At 40.2% G+C, this 15157-nt stretch overlaps 1 protein-coding gene across 2 annotated transcripts in view; it reads left to right on the top strand.

Annotated features, from left to right (window-relative positions):
• Positions 1–14801, top strand: part of net1 (neuroepithelial cell transforming 1) — a 30604-nt gene extending 15803 nt beyond the window's left edge. Inside the window, exons 3-11 of one of the 2 annotated variants that reach the window (XM_067391759.1) lie at positions 966–1037; positions 10561–10836; positions 11333–11395; positions 11580–11676; positions 11759–11835; positions 11933–12190; positions 12287–12457; positions 12764–12950; positions 13052–14801. In XM_067391759.1, the coding sequence (XP_067247860.1) occupies positions 966–1037; positions 10561–10836; positions 11333–11395; positions 11580–11676; positions 11759–11835; positions 11933–12190; positions 12287–12457; positions 12764–12950; positions 13052–13491 (1641 nt within the window). In that variant the 3' untranslated portion in view covers positions 13492–14801. Of the gene's footprint in view, positions 1–965; positions 1038–7517; positions 7796–10560; positions 10837–11332; positions 11396–11579; positions 11677–11758; positions 11836–11932; positions 12191–12286; positions 12458–12763; positions 12951–13051 lie in introns of those variants that run through there. The other variant, XM_067391761.1, reaches the window with a different exon arrangement.
• Positions 14802–15157: the final 356 nt, after the last annotated feature.

Genomic DNA, 15157 nt, shown 5'->3' with positions numbered 1-15157 from the left:
AAAAGGCTCATCAAGACGTTACTTCTGTTAGCGGCTGCGACATCAAGAATAGTACTTTTTCAATTGATACTGGTCTCAGACGAAACCCTAATTGACATACAAACTGGCCCTCTTTGTGAAATGTTGCTTACAAACGTATAAAGCAGATTATGGGCACATTTGTGTTAAAACTACCACCCGTTTTAAATGCGATTTACATGAATTCAAATTCAAATTCCCCTTCAACTTGTGGATTTAATAATGATATTCAGCCTATTACATAATAAAATAATAATAATAAGAAGAAGAAGAAGAAGAAATAATCAATTAATTTGTTTTAAAATAATATATTGAATGATTATTATTATTATTATTATTATTATTAATAAATAAAACACAATATTGTTTCATTATGACAGAAAATAAAATTGTGCATATTCCACGTGGGCCTAGTTATATGGAGGGATGTCTTCTTGGGAGGTTCATTATCCTATAATTCAGCCACCAACTGCCTTTCTTGAACAGTTTCGTGAAGTGGTTTCTTTTGGGAAAAGTCCAGTAAAGAGAGCACAGGCCAATAACAGAGATCCTGAGGGCTCTCTGTGGCCACTGCAGTGCTGCAGAAATGTTTACAACTCCTTCACACCCTGCACACGCTCCACAGGTAGAATTTTCACTAGCCAGATGCCCCACCAGCCCCCGAATCACACACACAGGTGCTAAAAGGCCTCAGGGATAATGATGTCCTTCCTGAGTCTGACGGGACCTCCTTAGGAGCCATTGTAACCCGTAATAATGCCAACTTTCGGGGCAGCACTTTGCATACTCTTCAGGAAACCAAAAGAAAAGTGTGGCAAAGTTGACAAAAGAATGTCTTCTCCTTCGTTCCTCTCCCAAAGCCAGAAAGTTTACATTTTTGTAAGTGTGCCTTTTAGTTTAGATGTGTATTGTGCTACAGGTTCTCATAGACTCTTTTCTTTTTGCAGAAACGCAAGCGCAGAGAGAAGGACGATAAGGACGATGCGGACGCAGTCAGTCTCTGCAGCTTTGACTTCAAGGTAAGAAAACCACCAAAACAAAATACGTTTTGCAAAGCCAGAAATGACACAACAGATTTATCAAAATACACAAATCAAATTACTTCCTGAAGTCAGTCTGTCCACAGCATACCTCAAAACAACATTAAAGTCTCATAACAACATCAAGAAAGACCAAAATAAAAAAAATGCCCCCGTCTGTCATATTTGTCAGCAAAATTAAAGCCATTTTACGCAAGAATCCTAGATAAAATCATTTGTTTGTGGCAGAAATCAAAGCCTTTTAACCTTAAACTTGTGGAATTTAATCTTAGAAAATCTTTCCACTGATAATCTGAAAGGTCATTCTTCCAAAACCGTAAACTCCATGATTACCGTCAGTAATTATCCTCATTTCAGCAAGGGCTTAATTGAGACGCATTGCTTTGTAAACTAACAAGTTGTGTAATTTGACTCCACACTGATCTCGACTCCTTTATTTTCATACTTTTTTCCCCATCTAAAAGGGAACAGTTGACTTATTATTACACATCCATAGCAACCGAACATGTTTTTTGCAGTTTAGTAAGGTCACACTGAGCACACCCAAATCCTCTGTATTTTGACAGACAAATGAACAATATAACAGAAATGGCTTTCATCAGTCTTGCGCCTACAAGATAAGAGAGCTCTGATTCAACAAGAGCCTTCATGCCTTAAGCAATGGAAAAAACCTGGGCATGGTTATTACATAAAAACAAAATATATTGTAACAAATCCATTTTTTTGTATTGTTAGAATGGATTATAAATGATGGATAGATTGATAGACAAAGGAACACAAGACAACACTGAAAAAAATGATCAGAGTATGTGTGTTCAATAACATTATTTTGGACTACAGTGACTTTCATTGTATGGACAAAAATAGTTTTACTACAACATTCATCAAAATATCTTAAGAAAACGTCTGAAAGATTTGAAACATTTTGAGAAATGAGGCTGCAATTCCTTCAATTCACATCTGAAATGTTTCACTCACTTGTCCATTCTGACCCAGACTATTCTATAGAGTGAAACTTGTTTCACTAGACAGTGCAGTAAACAAAAGTCCAACTCCCTTCCCCACAGCACATCTTTGAGAATGCATATTGGGGGAGGTGTGGGCTTTGTATAATCACCTGTCCTGATGGTAGCCCTTTTTATTGCCCCCTGCTTTCTCACCAGGGCCTTGTTCTGATAAAATTACATGCCTGATGCAGACTTTTCAGACTTTTCTGTATAATGCTTTGCACAATCAAGCGGAGATCTGTCATAATGTTGCCTTAACATGGTTACGGTTGAAATTTTTACTCTGTATGGAGTGACTAATTTAACTTTCATAACATAGACTGGCCAAACATTTTAGACCAGATTGCGATATGTTGTTCAGGTCTGTGAGAAAGAGGCTGTAAGCATGTGTGGGATGCGTCCTGACCGTGTTGTGTGTCTTGTCGGAGGGGTGTGTTATTAGTTACCTGCACTGTTTGGTGGCAACCATCTCTGTTGAGGGTGCATTGACTCAGTCAGAGTTAAATAAATTTGAGAAACATCAGGGTGTGTGTAATTTTTATATCTGTTTTTCTGCAGATGGAGCAAAATAAAAAACCACTAAAAAAAATATATAGCTGCAAGCACATTATGGTTCCACACATTTAGTTAAAATGTTGACATATGTTATTGTGCCACATATGTTTTACTGCAAGTCACATTATAACTTAACACAAGTTTAGGTTTATCTGTCTATAAGTCTTCATATTTTTTCTTTCAGTTTCTTTACTTATAAGAGGATGTTGCCAAATGACTCTTCTCAGGAACTGAGAAGGATTATGTATAGGGAATAATTCACTTAAAACAAAACACTTGTCATATCCTCACCCTGATGTTCCAAATAGGGGTAGGCGATATGACCAAAATCTCATCACATTATGAATAATTTTATTTCACACTATAGTTATTTTTGCTTTAAATAGAGTTATATCACACTGAAGACAAGTAAACTGTCAATGGATAAAATAGGAACCAAAACTAATTACAAGCAGTAGGACAAAACTACAATAGAACAAAGACACAAATAAAAAGACCTACCTGAAAATTCAAGCACTAAATTAGAAATACTAGGCTACATGAATTGTATAAAGTAATTAGCCTTGCATAGACTTCACTGTGTAAATAAAATATAAATTTATTCTTATTAAAGTGACAAAAGTGATTCAAGTCAGGAGCAGTTTCTCTTTTTCTTATTTGATTAACATTAAAACGCAGACAGCAGCAGGTTTATTAGGCTCACTTTAAGACCGAACGCACTGATCGAATATACTGATACATGTGCTTTTTCTCAACGATTTCATTTTGACACAAGTGTGTATGAACGGTTAAGCCCAATTAGGTGGCAAAAGAAACTGTTCTGTACACACATGAGCAGAGGCTTCATGTGCGCGTCTCTCAGACAGTACTCGCATATACAGAAATTAGCTCTTTCATTGCTTATTGTGCTGAAAATTGCTTGTTTTTAAACAGTAATGCTTTAAAATGCATACAAGGGATACACTTTCATGACGGTGCAGCACAGCAATGTCACATGAGTGGGATACGTACGATAGCTTTTTCTTCTATGGAACACAAAAAGATACGTTTTGATGGATGTAGTTGGTTGCTCTTTTATATGCAATTACAAAGGGGACTGGTGCTTTTTAGCTTCAGAAAAGATGCAAATCTTCTTCCAATAGCTTTTAATCAACTACAGGTGCTGGTCATATAATTAGAATATCATCAAAAAGTTGTTTTATTTCACTAATTCCATTCAAAAAGTGAAACTTGTATATTATATTCATTCATTACACTGATATATTTCAAATGTTTATTTCTTTTAATTTTGATGATTATAACTGACAACTAAGAAAAATCCCAAATTTAGTGTCTCAGAAAATTAGAATATTGTGAAAAGGTTCAATATTGAAGACACCTTTTGTGACACTCTAATCAGCTAATTAACTCAAAACACCTGCAAAGGCCTTTAAATGGTCTCTCAGTCTAGTTCTGTAGGCTACACAATTATGGGGAAGACTGCTGACTTGACAGTTGTCCAAAAGACGACCATTGACACCTTGCACAAGGTGGGCAAGACACAAAAGGTCATTGCAAAAGAGGCTGGCTGTTCAGAGCTCTGTGTCCAAGCACATTAATAGAGAGGCGAAGGGAAGGAAAAGATGTGGTAGAAAAGTGTACAAGCAATAGGGATAACCGCACCCTGGAGAGGATTGTGAAACAAAACCCATTTTAAAATGTGGGGGAGATTCACAAAGAGTGGACTGCAGCTGGAGTCAGTGCTTCAAGAACCACTACGCACAGACGTATGCAAGACATGGGTTTCAGCTGTCGCATTCCTTGTGTCAAGCCACTCTTGAACAACAGACAGCGTCAGAAGCGTCTAAAGACAAAAAGGACTGGACTGCTGCTGAGTGATCCAAAGTTATGTTCTCTGATGAAAGTAAATTTTGCATTTCCTTTGGAAATCAGGGTTCCAGAGTCTGGAGGAAGAGAGGAGAGGCACACAATCCACGTTGCTTGAGGTCCAGTGTAAAGTTTCCACAGTCAGTGATGGTTTGGGGTGCCATGTCATCTGCTGGTGTTGGTCCACTGTATTTTCTGAGGTCCAAGGTCAACGCAGCCGTATACCAGGAAGTTTTAGTTTTTAGTTTGCCACACCGCATTGCTGCAGTAATTCAGGCAAAAGGAGCCCCAACTAAGTATTGAGTGCTGTACATGCTCATACTTTTCATGTTCATACTTTTTCAGTTGGCCAAGATTTCTAAAAATCCTTTTTGTATTGGTCTTAACTAAGTAATATTCTAATTTTCTGAGATACTGAATTTGGGATTGTCAGTTATAATCATCAAAATTAAAAGAAATAAACATTTGAAATATATCAGTCTGTGTGTAATCAATGAATATAATATACAAGTTTCACTTTTCGAATGGAATTAGTGAAATCAACTTTTTGATGATATTCTAATTATATGACCAGCACCTGTACTTGCTGACTAAAATGTCTGTGTTTTTGTTCTACAGAACAAACATCACACGGGTGCTGCTAAATACCCCTCAAACATTACTACAATTAATGCAGTGTCTTTTTAGGCCTTTGTATTATAATACTAACACTAATACTAATAATAATCATTAAACTAACATCAAAAACTAAAAAGAGGTCCATGATAAAGTCCAGGTACAAGTCAAATACTTTTTACTAATTTGGACACTGAACATGGGCTGGATGCTCAATTTTGTAACCATCATGGTTGATTATATTATGGGAAGAAAAAGATATTTGAGAACCCAAACAGGATGAGTGGAGGTTGGGCCATGAAGTGATGGCAGCAATGATAGTGTGATTCCAGAGTAAAACAGTTGGTGTTCCTCTATTGATATACACCTATACACTCAGACGTCACAGGCAGCTACAGCCTATGCCCAGTACAGGCTTGTCTTGCAACCACACCTTTGTTATAAGAAACTGGAAGCTTTCAAGAATTTGGACGGAAGAGGTTGTCTAGGCCGGGCTTTATCATTCCCAGTAGTAAGGTATTATTCACACTGCTAATCAAAGTCTGTACAAGCACACGATGCATCCTGGAACATCAAGCCACAATTAAATACAATTTGAAATGCCATGGCAGTCACCTAGACTGCAGTACCATTGAATTATCCACCAGGGGGCAGCACTATGATCCACTGCACACCAGTCCGCTTGCTGCACATTCAACAGAGGTTTATCAGTACAGAGCGTAGCAAGATAGCTCACATTTTCCCTGTCAGGCAAGCTCACACACGGCCCACATGAAGTGAGTCACTCTTGTGTGATTGTGTTTGGCACTGAAGTAGGAGTACTGCGTTTGTGCTTCACACCCAGATGTCCAGCTGTCATGTGTGTCGAGGTGTTAGCCCGCAGGGGGTGCAGGCTGAGCCGTGCTCTCATGCAATATGGCTGCCACACCTCTCATCAAAAACACACAGAGAACAGTATGAAAGTGTCTCCCCATGGGATGAGTAATGAAGGAACCCTGTTATTGACTTCACCCGTACTGATATATTTAGCTTTCAACCATACATGTTTTAATTTTTTTTTTTTTTTTTTGGTGCACAATCGTTATGGTGAAATGCTGATTAGTCATAATCAAATGCCATTTGAACTGCTCCAAAAGTGGCTTAAAATTTCTACCACCATCATTTAATATACTTATGGCAAAGATTATTCGATCTTAAATGATTAAAATCATCTATCATAGTTTGATCTCTTCACTTTTTAGAAATGCACACAAATTCGTTATGAACATAGGTATCGTGTAATGTTTTGAATAATAGAATAATAGGTAAACTGAATGCAGCCTCATTAGCAAATAACCCTGCCTTCCGTTTGACTCGTCCAGTGGAAGGTGTCCTGACCCAAACACACTAATGCATGTCCTGTTTCACACTCTTGTATTGACACAGGAGGTTAAGTTTAGAGCGCACATCATTCATCTCCATTTGCTTAACGCGCACCCCAATGCTTTCACACTTTTTAACATAAAAATCTCTTAAAACCCACTGACACATCATGTTAGTCTGTTTGCGTAGCTAAAGTTAATACCGCTGCTGACAGTGTGGGAAGGTAGCAGTAAAAATTTTGGGCCTGTAGTGAACCATACTCCACACAAATGAAGGTAAACGGGTGTGCAGTTTTGCGTACGCTGAGAAAAATGGACTGAGAAAAGCAGCTTTTGTTAAGCAGGATGTGTTTACGGCGTGGTCTGGGTCAGTTTCTGGTTTGGGTCACTGAAACTTTTTGAGACACATCAGACCTTCCCACACACCTCCAATACACAGACAGCCACCAGTTCTCTGTGTGCATGTGACCCCCTCAGCCCTGATTGATATTATAATTGATCATCCCCCTTCTCCTGCTGATGAGTGGGTGATAACGACCCAATTCTTCATTAGGCAGATCTCAAAGCAAATATGCCTGTACTTTATACCCTTCATGCAACATACATAAACCAATCCACATTGCAAATAGAAACAGCCTTGACTACACTTAACACAAGACTGGGGAGTCTGTGATGTTTTAGTGTGTTTGTTTGTTTTGAGGTTCAAAATACTTTAATTAGGGTTTAAGTCTTAATATTTTAAAGGCAGAAAAAAAGTTTCTAAAAATGTATTTTTTTTGTGATTTAAACAAGCTTTTTACAAAAGGGTTATAAAGTTCTCCTGCCTTATGAACAGTAACATATTTTGGCTACTGAAACGTAGAATCAAAATTTTGCTGCGTTGATGTAAGGTTGCAGAGATAAGTCAGGTTTTCTCAGACTTTGTCTGTTCAGAGTCATTTACATATCCCCAACTCTTGCCATTGGTGAGTTTATATTGACTCCACCCATTGAAAAACTCTGTGTATATAAGCACTCCCTACCTCTCTCATCCCTAGAACAAAGTTAGAGATTGTTAGAGCACACACACCAAGAGTGTGTTTAGAAGTTAGAAAGCTCCGCTCAGGCGGACAGTCACAAGTTAGGGGGGACGTTGAGCTTTTTAGTCCTCTTATGTTACATCAGGTTTTTATTTAAGAGTCATTAGTGGATTATTGCCGTCCCTTGGAAATAACAAACCAACCAGTGGATTTTATTGAAAGAAATGGTGGCTTACGATGAACCTTGTGTGGTACCTATCAAACGGACTTTACAGAAGATAGACTATCAGAACCAGACCTACAAAGAACTAGAGGTGAGACCCAAAGGCTATTAATCACAAATTCTGTTCCGTTGTTTCTTTTGTTCTTTGTTTGGCATGATAAAAGCATGTTTGAGTTCCTACACTTTCTTTATCAGCCAAGTCAGAACCTTGCCCTGTTGTTATCTTGTATGCACACTAGCCTTTAAAGGAGTAAAAACCACAGGTGTGTTTCTCAAGAGTTTGTGTTTGGTGGGGTGAGACTTGAGTGAATGCTCTGCAAATGAACAAGGCTAAAGGTCTTCTCAGCTTAAGTAGTCATTGAATTACTGGATTACATTTGAACAGTTTCAACATTTTTTGAAATTGTCTCACCCATTGTGGCGGCATAATATACATATACAGGAAGTTTAAAGAGCAGAAGTTTCACAGGTATACGAATGGTTTGAGGGACCTTTTTTATTTTATTTTATTATTTTTTTGAATGTGTGAGCACACAGAGATGAACATTCTAGCTGTCTGAAAGCAGTCACAGCCTGTAGCCCAGGTATACTTGAGCCTTGCTCTGAGCATTTAGAAACATATTCAAGACCCAGAAAGAGGCTTTAATTTTACTTCTCTTCGGCAGGCTGCTATTCCTATTTGCGGTTTCAACTCTGATTCGGAAGTGGTCACAGAAAGGGTTTAGTTGTCGGGAAGGCTAAAGCAGAAGTAGCAAATTATGAATGAATCAGGAGATTTTTAGGAAGTTGTGGCTCAAAGCAGAGGGGCATTGCTTAGTTTAAGTTTTATAATCACAACTTATTGTTTGATTGCCTGGCAATCAAACAATAAGTTGTATTGATTTGGCTTGCCAGTAAGGATTTAAATAATCTAATCTGTCCATCAGAGGGATTTTGATGAAAGAACAGAAACAATAGCATAGACTTCCATTGTTTTTATGTACAGCTAATTATAATGACTTAAGACTCCTTAGAACCATACTCCTAAAAGAATCTTAGATTTTTTGTATACTTTTTTTTTTTTTAAACTTAATTTTGTTTTACCTTTTGAGGTTAAAAAAAAAAAAATTCCCTTTGGGGACATCACATTTAGCCAACTTCTAGTGACAATTATGTCTCCAAAGTTTAGATAAGCAAACAAACTGTTACACAGCAGCAGTAGTCTAAACTTTAGTTCCTGTGGGGGAGGCTTCCCCCTGCTAAGTTCTCCCAATCCAACTCTCCAGGGGGGTCCCTAAAAAAAGTCAACAACCAGAAATAGCCACACTATCAGTCTATCTGTCTGTCTGTTGCCCTTTCCACAAGATAATCTATAATTTTTTAAAAAAAAGAGAGAGAGAGCAAGAACAGGAGTGTTTGTTATTGCAGGGTTTCCCTAAACAGCAGGAAGAGCACAATGGGCAGCAGCAACACTGATTATTTGCGTAGAGCCACTAATCGCTCACACTGGTACTGCTGTGCCCTTTTGAATTCAGTTTGAGCCAGACTGCTTCCTCTGCATTCAATCTCCCTAACGTCTTGTGTTTTTGGCCACCGTTGGAGAAGGTTCAGATGTGGTCTTCATGTTTACTTGCATGATGTTTTACAGCGGAGGAAGGGTAGGCGGGCAGAACTAGGCGGCCAAGTCCAGTTGGGCTTGGGCCACAGTTGCAGTTCCTACTAAAATGAAGTTGTAGATCTGCTCGGCAGCTGTCTCTGCCGGTCAGGGGAATGGTTTGGTTTCACTTTGCCAAGATGAGAATAACACATCCCTTTTTATATATTTTAAGCAGCTGGAAAGCCATCCAGCACTGGAAAATCTATTGAAATGTGCATTTTAAAAAGTGCCAAGCACATAGTGCTTTTTGTCCCCTCCGCTTGAAAGACGTAAACACTTTTTGACAACAAGGCTCACATTGTTCCAGGAACAGTAGAAGTTTTTTCAGTCATATCTCTAGAGTGAGTGTAGGATCAACATCTCAGATCTGTTTTGCTTTGATTTCCCCCTCCCCTCTCAGGTCTGTTGAGGTTGGCTGGAGGCCCAGACATTATGGATGTAGGGTTTGAGTGTGCTCACCTCCCCCTCTTCCAGGGGGTTCAGGTGTGCCTGTATCTCTCACGCAAAGGCTACAGGGCCTGCCTCAACACGAAACCATAAACAGCTCTTAATGGAAGAAAGAGAAGAGAAGAGTAGGGTAGAGTGTTCCCTGTTTACAAGGCCTGGGTCAAATCTGTAACTCACCATGGTGGTCTCTCTGACCCAAATAAATACACAACCAATGGTTCTCAAACTTCCCCTTGAAAGAGAAAATTTGTCTCTGTTAAGTGAACAACAGCTCTGATTAGGAGACCTGTTTGCTATAGTTAGGCCATAATGTTGAGTGTGTGTGGGTCATCAGCATGGGACAGCTGACTGGAGTCTCCTACATTCCAATCATGCCTCTTGAACCCTGGGTGTCCAGGATTGCAGTCAGAGAGGGTTTTGTTCGTGTTTTTATGTGTGTATTTTATATATATATATATATATATATATACAGAGAGAGATATTTTTGCTGAGAGGGTCAATCTCACGTGATGGCCTTAACAGCTGCTAACTCCAGAGGTTGGAGCTTCCGCCCTAGCTGTCTGTCGCCCAGGAAACACCAATCATCCTGACCTCAATATGACCTGAGTGTATCATGTGACTCTGTGACTGTTTAAGTGAGGCAGCAACTTGTGGTCTCAACTTTAGCCTTCTTGTATTGGCAGTTGTGCATTTAATGAAGCACTAAGGAATCTGTTGTGGTCAGTAGGGGGTGATTAAGTTTTAACGTTTATTTTCATCCATGTGTCTCATAGGAACCCTGTACTAAGCGCGTGCGGCCTCTCGGCCGAGTGACCTCGCTGGCGAACCTCATCTCTCCCGTGAAGAATGGGGCCGTCCGACGCTTCGGCCAGACCCTCCAGGCCTCATTCCGGGGCGATGGGCGGTCTCCGGGCGTGCCCCAGCAGAAGCCCTGCAGCAAGGCCGCGGCTCCCACGCCACCCAAACGCCGCAACAGCACGCTCTGGTCTGAGACTCTAGATGTCCACCAGAAAGGAACCTTTTCCACCAAAGAGATTAAAAGACAAGAGGTGAGTACAGTCGGAACTACAGAATCCAGACGGCACTGAAAAACCCAGACTATTAAATCCACTCTTAGTCTCCCTGCCAGACGCTACTGAATCAGGACTGTGTGACTTATTAAACCCAAAGGGCCTGGGGCTTGGAAAGTGCCCTGTTATTTCTTTCCCTCTGTTTTTATTCTCCATCGCTCTACCTCTCTCGGTCTGGCTGTGTTTTTTTGGCATGTGTTTTCGGCACGCAATGGAATGGAGCAGAGAGAGTCTGGCTGTATTTTGCTGTCTCAGAGTCAGACGTACAGTGCTAACACAGACTGGCCATTCTGACGCACAAAGCCCCCACCTCTCATTCACAACTAGACTTAGTAATCAGACATTACAGCAAACTGTGAGCCCCTCAAATATTTCCCACCAAAGAGAGAATCAGACGGATGTGTAGGGCCTTGACTAAAAATACCTGAACTATCTTCTTGGTTATGAATGTGACCATTCGTTTTTGTCTCTCTAGGCAATTTTTGAGCTGTCTCGGGGAGAACAAGACCTGATTGAAGACCTGAAGTTAGCCCGAAAGGTTTGTCCATTTTGATTTTTGGTTGGAACATTCAAAGCAAATAGACCAAATAAGTTCTTGGCTGTGCTTTCAGAGTTAGACACATTGGCTGGCTTCCTCCCTCCATTTATAGCCAAAAATGTCTCTCTCTTTAAAATTAGAAGCTGTAGCTATTATTTACTAATTTTTCATTTGGTGTGTCCAGGCGTACCATGACCCCATGCTGAAACTTTCTATCATGTCTGAGGAGGAGCTGACAGCCATCTTTGGAGACTTGGATGCTTATATTCCTCTTCATGAAGGTAGATATCGTACCCAGACATCTTATTTATTTTAGTGATGATAATGACCAGTAGTACTCACTCATTTTTTTTACCTGATCAGATATTCTCGCTCAGTTGGAGAAGGCTACAGGCCCAGATGGCACAGTGGGACAGATCGGCAAGATTGTTGTGAACTGGGTAAGCATCTTTTTGCTGTCTTTATATTATTATGAAATGCACATTATTGTTGAGCATTGCAAGAGTGTTAAGATTAACTTTTTTTTTTCTTCTACAGCTGCCAAGGTTAAATGCGTACAGGGCATATTGCAGTAACCAGTTAGCTGCCAAAGCCTTGCTTGACCAGAAGAAACAGGACCCAAGAGTTCAGGACTTCCTACAGCGCTGTCTTGAGTCACCTTTCAGCAGGAAACTAGACTTGTGGAGCTTCTTGGACATTCCTCGTTCACGATTGGTCAAATACCCCCTTCTTTTGAAAGAGATTTTAAGACACACACCACCAGATCATCCAGACACAGCAAGTCTTGAGCAGGCGGTAAGTACAAACAACCATCTATCAACTGTAGGCTTTCAAAATTGAGTTGTTCAGGTGAAATTTGGTGTTAATGCTGCATTTGGTCCTCTTCTTCAGATAAGCATTATTCAGGCTGTGTTGGCTGACATCAACATGAAGAAAGGAGAGTCAGAATGTCAATACTATATCGATAAGCTGGAATATTTGGATGACAGACAGAAAGACCCACGCATAGAGCAGTGCAAAAGCCTGCTTTGCCACGGTGAACTTCGCAACAAAAGTGGCACGGTGAGTTTTTGTCTTCCACACAGACACACCCATAACAGCCTGAACTGCTGGGGGCAAATCACTTCTGTCTTTTATTTTCTCGATATATAAACACAAAAGCCACCATATTCCAAATAAGGCCATCGGAGGGAAGGAATTGGCTCCCTTTATCTCTCAAACACATGACACAATGACAGGGGAATCTTTAAGAGCGCCAGGAGAGAAAACTGTTAATACTTGCAAATCAGTCCAACGTTCAAACAACATGTCAATAACCAGACCTTTCTTTTTTCTTTGCCCTCTTTTTTCCTCCATTCTTCCCCTTAGAAGTTGCACGTGTTTCTGTTCACGGAGGTTCTAGTCTTGACCAGGCCTGTGACGCGGAATGATCGGCATTGTTTCCAAGTGTACCGCCAGCCAATTCCAGTGCAGGATCTCGTATTGGAAGACCTTCAGGACGGAGACGTTCGCATGGGCGGCTCATTCCGAGGGGCCTTTAGCAACGCAGATAAAGGTAAGGTTAATGCCTCCAAGTGTCATGCTGATCACACCACTTCCTTCAGTCATATTTTTTTGTTTCCTTTTGCTCATTTGAATCTTTTTCCCCCCCCGTAGCCAAGAACATCTTCCGGGTCCGCTTCCAGGACCAATCTCAGGGTCAGTCCCACACACTCCAGGTCAATGACATCTTCCACAAGCAACAGTGGCTCAACTGCCTTCGCAGCGCAATGTCAACCCAGAAAGATTCACCGCTCCCTGAGAACGAATCCTTGACCACCCCTGCCAGTACCGAGGTTTGCACCAAACGGCGTTCTTCTTCAGTCTCCGCCATCATCCATATGGAAGAGATGGATGAGAACTGTCCGCGGGCCGCAGTTTCCGCCCCTTCCTCCCCCAGATCCGAGGAGCCCCCCAGCCCCACACCCTCCGCAACCTCCACCCTCTCCTCGTCCTCTTCATCATCTTCGATTTCCGCCCCCTTCCTGCCCCGCAAATCTAAAAAGGACAAGCGTTCACTCTGCTCGCTGGGCAAGAGGAAAGAGACCATGGTGTAAAGACTGAGCTATCCCAGGGTGTAGATGGAGTGGCATAGTGCGGAGGACTTGTATTTATGTGTGTGTATAGACTGTGTGTGTTTCTACAGCAGTGTTTTTGTGTTACTGTCCACAATGGCAGCTATTATTACGAAATCCCTCCCCCAAAAACCCTCCCAGGTCCACATGGGCCACACCAGTACCAGAAAGACAGTATTTGTGAGACGACTGTGTGTGGATCTCAAGGGATTGAAGATTGAAGATATCCCACACATTTTAAATCACCATGTTGATTTGTGTGAAAACGCAAGATCACATCTAGTCTTGTTTACTGTTAGTGTGGTCATGTTTTTTGTTGTTTATTTTATTAATTTTTTTTTTTTTTTTGTAATTAAAGTTATACTTTTTTAAACTTCTCAATAAGATATTTACTGTAGCTCTTTTTTGTTTTATTAAAAGCACTGTTTAGCTTTTAGAAGGGAAGAATACCCACTGAGAAAAAAAGACGAAATATCGAAAGTAATGAATACTTTGTAAAAGTCTGATTCACTCTCACTCTACTGGAAGGCAAGTCTTACAAGTACATTCCCGTTAAACAGATATTTTATCAGCTCCATTTTATATTTAAATCAGATGGTATAATTTTTTATCAAGACAAAAATGCTATGTTTGGTAGCAGTATGATTTTTAGTTTCCCATTGGAAAATTAGCTATTTTGTTAATGCAAAAATCAAACCTGAGCCATATTTGTTTTCCACCCCTGAAAATGATGGATGAATATTTCAATGTAGCATCTTGCATGGAGCTTTACTTGTTGAGTCCTGCCTGCATTATCATGAGGGCCCAGTGCATGTACATGCTTGTCAAAGCAGAAAGTTGACGTAGAATGGACAGTCGCATAGAAGAGAAGTTGAATGTTGAATGAGGGCTTGAGAAATGTTGACGTGATATTTAGAAGGAAACTTTGGAATAGAGTTGGAAATGACTAGATGGACTACTTTATTGGCGCTACTCGATATTAGCAACCATCCATGGACTTTGGTGTGCTGTTATTTTTATTTCGTAGTGTCTTCATGAAGTAGGAAGGTTTGATACACTGGTAACAAGCCAAGATGTTGTTTTGAGAAGAAAGAAAGATGAAAAGTATGTTTAGGAGAAAGAACTGTTAAAGAAGGTTAAAGAATGTTATGACCACTTCAAAATGAAATGTCTGTAAAAAGTTTGTAACTGAGAAGAATAGATGTACAGTATTGAGAAGGACTGTGGTGGCCTGTATGTACAGTATGTGGTGTAAAAATCAACTATTAAGAACAATAAAGGTCTGTGTAAGATTTGCATCTGACACCAGAGTTTCCTCTTTCTTCTGATGTGAATTGCTGTTCTGCACTACAAAGCATAAAGTTTTCCAAAAGCATTTCTGAGACGTTACGAAACCTAAATGTATAACACATGCCGATGTGATTATGAGAAAGATATCATGGAAACGTTTCCATAAATTCCAGGTAGACAGGCACTCAATAAGCATACAGACACAAATTCACTCACACGCAGGTTAATTAGTTGAACTACTTCTGGGTTTTTCTCCGTTGACAATGAATCACTCAAAAGCACTTTAAACAAATCCCCCAATGTGGGCGACATGCCTAAATCATCTTCCATTTTTAGCGTTTGGATGATTTTCATATAC

This window comes from Chanodichthys erythropterus, chromosome 8 (genome assembly GCF_024489055.1).
Source record: "Chanodichthys erythropterus isolate Z2021 chromosome 8, ASM2448905v1, whole genome shotgun sequence".
NCBI classification, from domain to species: Eukaryota; Metazoa; Chordata; class Actinopteri; order Cypriniformes; family Xenocyprididae; genus Chanodichthys; species Chanodichthys erythropterus.
This window is presented reverse-complemented; position numbering and strand designations above follow the sequence as displayed.